The 5,891-nt window shown below is 47.5% G+C and overlaps 1 protein-coding gene across 1 annotated transcript; it reads right to left on the bottom strand.

The window, feature by feature from the left end:
- Window positions 1–4,574: 4,574 nt before the first annotated feature.
- Window positions 4,575–5,886, bottom strand: LOC119333862. Its single transcript, XM_037606605.1, has one exon. It carries the CDS (start codon window positions 5,884–5,886, stop codon window positions 4,966–4,968), a length of 921 nt encoding a protein of 306 aa, XP_037462502.1. The 3' UTR covers window positions 4,575–4,965.
- Between the last annotated feature and the right edge of the window lie 5 nt (window positions 5,887–5,891).

Below are 5,891 nucleotides of genomic sequence, written 5' to 3'. Positions count from 1 at the left end.
AACGGATGTGTGGGCGACCGGGTGAATGCCCACACACCAGCCCAGTCCTACGTGGCACCACAAACATGCCAAGATTCATTCACCCACAAACGGGCGCGGATCCACGCTTGGGGGCGAGATGCAAACGCCCACACGTGTGGGCGTTAGTGTTTCCGAAATAATTCTACGAAGGATGATGGTCAAGGTTAACTACATCATCTATTTTATGACATGACATTTACACCTCGTATTTTCCAAAGGGGTAATAAATTACTCCTATTTGTCAAGTCTCTAAAACATCCTATATTAATTTACAAAGGGAGTATTTTGGACACTGGCACGATGTCTAACATACACATTTGATGGTTTATTCACAAAAAATTAGTAAAAATTGATTGTTACTCTTTAGTGCAGTGTTTTTCTCTTTTTTGCAAAAAAATTACTGATCTATTGATGATGAGCAATAGCAGTACAAAGATTCCTAAAAGTGAAAATTACAACCAGGTTCATGGACCCCCTCCCCTAGCAACGAGTACAAGCATTGAATTGATGAGCTGAAGGCACGCCGACATCATCGTCCATCCTTCACCATAGTTGGGCAAAACTTGTTGCAGCTAACAATCAGGAAGTCATCATACTAAGGCTCCGAAGGACCAATGCACCAGTCCAACATTCATCACCGCAAGATAAATGTAGATCGAAAAGATCATACCTGTAAAGATACCAATGACCACGAGCGCCAACCGAATCCAAAAGGATCCATTGGAGGCCAACGCCGACCACACATCTACACACGTCCTCTGTCGGAGCTAGGCGCACCACCGGATCGTGGACAAGACGGGAAGTACATTATTCTGACTCTGGACTGCCACCGCCGCCTCGCTGCCCCGAGTAAGACACCAAAAATACCTCCAAGATCTATCAACAACCGTAGGAATAAGGACATTCGCATCAAAGATGGATCTAGACAAGGTTATGAGCCTAAGCATCATTGCCACCGTAGCTATGGTCGAAGTGCCGAAGAACTCAGCAAGCCTAACTGAGGAAAACAGTATCTCCGAAGGCCGAAAGATGGTGGAAGTATCTCCAATGTGAAACAGTGCTCGCGTATGTCGCTTCTTGCTAGTTTCAGTGATATCAAAAGATGTATGGTGATTCTGATTCATGATGACTAAATCCGACCGCGACTAGGAACACTACATGGAGAGGAAAAAAACGTTGACCAAGAAAAGGAAATATCCTGGAAGGGGTTGTCGCTCCAAGAGGTCAACCGAATCCAAAAGGTCGGGACTAATAGGCTTACGCAAATTGCGCACTCTGTCGTGCAACCGTCCCAAACCGTTTTCATGCCGGACAGAAACATCCTGGAAGGGGCTGTCATTCTGCATGAAGCACTCCATGAAATCCACTCAAAAAAACTAGATGGAGTTGTTTTCAAAGTGGACTTTGAGAAAGCATACGATAAGGTCAAATGGCCCTTCCTTCAACATGCATTGCGTATGAAAGGTTTTGATCAGGCCTGGAGACACCAGGTAGACTCCTTCACGCAAAAAGGGAGTGTTGAAATTAAAGTGAATGATGACATAGGTTACTATTTCCAAACACACAAAGGACTAAGGTAAGGGGATCCGATGTCTCCTATTCTCTTCAACATAGTGGCCGATATGTTGGCAATTCTTATAGGAAGAGCTAAGGATGCGGGTCAGGTAGGCGGCCTCGTCCCGCACTTAGTAGACGGAGGTGTATCCATCCTACAGTATGCTGATGACACTATCATATTCATGGAGCACGATTTGGCAAAAGCATGAAATATGAAGCTCGTGTTATGCTTGTTCGAACAATTGTCCGGGTTAAAGATTAACTTCCACAAGAGCGAGATGTTCTGTTTTGGAAAAGCTAATGATGAACAAGATGCGTACAAGCAATTTTTCGGGTGTGAATTGGGGGCTTTACCTTTTACCTACTTAGGTATACCAATTCACCATCGTAAGCTAACCAACAGAGAATGAAAGTGCATTGAGGATCGTTTTGAGAAGAAATTGAGCTGCTGGAAAGGCAAGCTGATGTCATATGGAGGACGCTTAATTCTCATTAATTCGGTCCTCACAGGTATGCCCATGTTTCTTCTCTCTTTCTTCGAGGTTCCGATGGGAGTCCGGAAGAGGCTAGACTTCTATCGATCACGCTTCTTCTGGCAGAGTGATGAACTTAAGCGAAAATACAGACTTGCTAAATGGGATATCATTTGTAGGCCGAAAGACCAAGGGGGTCTAGGTATTGAGAATCTAGAAATGAAGAACAGATGTCTCCTTAGCAAGTGGTTGTTTAAGCTTTCTGTCGAGACGGAGGCCACTTGGGCTCAGATCTTGCGGAACAAGTACCTTCACTCCAGAACCTTGTCCCAGGTAACAGTGAGGCTGACTGATTCACCTTTTTGGAAAGGAGTGATGAGAGTTAAAACCACTCTTTTTCAATAGGACAAGATTCATAGTTGGAAACGATAACGCTACGAGGTTTTGGGAGGATACATGGCTAGGGGAGACGCCCCTCGCACTCCAATATCCTTCTTTGTATAGCATTGTTCAGCGTAGAGACGCTTACGTTGCAACAGTTATGCAGTCAACTCCGCTCAATATTCAATTTAGGAGGACGCTAGTGGGAACCCATTGGGAAGCTTGGCTCAATCTTGTCAGAAGATTGATGGATGTTCAGCTGTCTCAACAACCCGATCATTTGTGCTGGAAACTAACTAAGAATGGTGAATTCTCGGTTAAATCCATGTATTTGGATGTTATCAACCCTAGTTGATTCCTAGATCGAAACATGTTCGGAAAGTTAAAGTTCCTTTGAAAATAAAAGTGCTTATGTGGTTTGTGCATAAACAAGTTATTTTAACTAAGGATAATTTGACAAAACGCAATTGGACAGGATCTACCAGATGTAGTTTCTGCGACCAACACGAATCAATCAAACATCTCTTTCTGGATTGTCCTCTGGCAAATATTTTGTGGCGTTCGGTTCACATAGCTTTTAATATTACTCCACCGAATTCTATCAACACGTTATTTGAGACGTGGCTTGATGGGATAGATTACGATACAGCGTAACACATTCATGTAGGAGTATGTGCTTTATTATGGGCAGTCTGGAATTGCAGAAATGATCTGGTCTTTAACAGAACAACAAATATTCACTTTTTGCAGGTTATCTTTAGAGCCACTGCGTTGATCCATATGTGGTCGCTACTCACTCCGACGGAGGCCAGAGAAGGTTTGGTTACTGGGTCTACCCGATGGGAGATGGTAGCACGGGATATTTTCAACCGGTTTGGATGGCGGTCATGTAATAGGATAGGCATGTAGTGCTCTTATCTTTTTATGCCAGCCGGTTGTGGCTTTTCCATTTTACTGTTCAGCTCTTGCTGAGCCTTTTTTCGTTCATTATTCGAGACTTGGAGACTTTTGTTGGATATTTTGCTTATTAATAATATTGGCCGTACGCATCATTCTGATGCAGAGCCTGGGGCATACCCCCTTTTTGGAAAAAAAAAGAAAAGGAAATATGAAAAGCACATGATTGAAATGTCATGACATCTTGAATCGTAAAGCAAACAAAAATATAAGGAACATTGGGAAGAACCTTTGGACGATCCACGAAGGAAAATTATAAAATTTCTAAGATTGTGTGTTACTTGATTAGGGAGAGAATCCAGAGAGAAAGACATAAGATGCATTGGAACTTCAAAGAAAAATCCATTTGGTCAGACCTGTTAGATTATATGTTAAACTTTAATACAAGTTGATAAAAGCGGCTCGGTTTAGGAAACCCAGGCTAAGTCGGTTCGTGACTTAGACCTTTGGTACTACCATTCGTCAATTTGATTCAAAGTAATGGAGTAAATGTAAAAGGAGGAAACGTTTCTTTGATCACAGTTTTAAAGAAAAACGCGAGAATTTTACGATCTACTCAGACCTCCTTTAGTAATTCGTACGTTCAAAGAATGTGATACAAAGGTCTAATAATATCCTAATTATATATTTTCATATGGTTTGACTTTACTTTGATTGCGCTTATTAAGATCAACATGTTTTTCTATTTCTGTGGACCAAATACCCAAGTTTCAAGATTCTCGCATTTTACTATTGTTTTTTTGTGCATGCACTCCTATTATAGTCTTGTCTTTTTTCTTCTCATGATCCTATTTGAATTTTACGATCCAAAGAGGCTGGCCGCATCTCTTATGCAACGAGGTTTGCAATCCTACGATCAGGGACAGGAAGAAAATTTCCTTACAATTTTAATCCTCTACTCCCTCCAATCCATATTAATTATTATTGATTCAGTACAAAATTGTACTAAATCAGTGAAATCCAGAATCCCCTTGATGCATGAGGCCCTTAATATCAGGCATGCTCACAGCTACCTGTTCAGTTATCAAGCACACATCCTTTGTGATGAGCAAGGCAAGTGAGATGAATTTTCTTGTGGATTTCCTAGAAATTGTTGCGCTACGGACAGGGGTCTCCGAAAATTTGAAACAGCAAAATTGAGCAAAAGAACAAAGAAACGGCTACCGCTCTTCATTTATTTAGAGGTTAAAATAACGTACATGTAGCGTTGATTCCTCACTCAACCATAATCTTACGTACATACGGATTTAATCTACATCGATCGAAGCTGCAGGACGCGGTGCATGACCAGACCAGTACTGCTTCAGTGTGCAACGTAGCTAGACAGCCATGGCCGGATCCTTTCTCTACCTACGTACGCAGTCCTTCCATCGTTCCATCTAGGCGTGCGATGGCGGCAGGCCTCTTTGTCTCTTGATGATGATGCTACTAGGGCTAGCTAGCTGACCAACTTCTGTACAGTCTTCCTTCCGTACGTGCATGGACGCGTGCATCCATCCATCCCGTGGATGGATTAGCACGTACGTACGCTACGCGTGCATAGGCGATGTGCGATGCATGTCGTGCTGGCCGGCTACTAGACGCGGATGGGGGCAGGGCGGCGGCGGTCGCGCTCCATGGCCTGGCGCTGCTCGGACTCCTGCCGCTGCATGCGCAGGTGCTCGTGCTGCCTCCGGATGAAGCTCTCGGCGCGGCGGAGGAGCTCGTCCTGCGCCATCCCCAGCACGTCCCTGGTGCGCCACCCCTGCCTCGCCGCCACCGGGGACGACGCCGCGGCCGGGTGCGGCGGGGAGGCCGGGACCATCGTGGCCGACTTCCGCATCTCCCTCCGCGCGACCACGGCCTTGTCGGCCGCGCGCCGCATCCGCGGCAGCTCCTCGCCGCCCCACGTCTCGCTCTTCCGCACGGCCACCGGCCGCGCCGCGCCGCTCCTCACGATGGACTGCCACGCCGAGTCCATGGACACGTCGTCGACGCCAACTGCCTCGGACTCAGTCGCAGCGGCGGAGGCTGTCGGCGTCTCCTCCTCGCTGCGTTCCTTCTTGCCCTCGGGCTTGGCCTCCGCCGCGGCGGCTCCCACCGTGGCCGTGCCCTCGCCGGCGAGCTTCTTCCGCACGCGGGGGCGGTCGACCGGCCTCTTGGCCGTTCTCGCTTCCCGCGGCCGGCTCGTCGAGACCGGCGCCGGCGGCGCGACGACGGCGTCAGGAGCGGCAGCAAAGACGTCGTGTTCCGAGGAAGGAAAGAGCATGCCGCCCATGGCAGCGGATACGTCGCTGGCCGCGGACGGGAGTCCGGCCGCGACGGCGGTTCCGCGGTGGCAAAGGAGCCAGAGCGAGACGACGATGACGTTGGCGGCGATCCACAGGACGCAGGGACGGGAGAAGAGGAGAACGGAGGGGAGAGGCGCGACGGAGACGAAGGAGGCTGCGCCCGCCGTGGCCACCAGGACGGCCACGACCACGGCGACCGCCGCTGCCCTGAGGAAGGAGCAGTTCATCTCGG

Source organism: Triticum dicoccoides, chromosome 1B, assembly GCF_002162155.2.
Source record: "Triticum dicoccoides isolate Atlit2015 ecotype Zavitan chromosome 1B, WEW_v2.0, whole genome shotgun sequence".
Taxonomy (NCBI): Eukaryota; Viridiplantae; Streptophyta; class Magnoliopsida; order Poales; family Poaceae; genus Triticum; species Triticum dicoccoides.
This window is presented reverse-complemented; position numbering and strand designations above follow the sequence as displayed.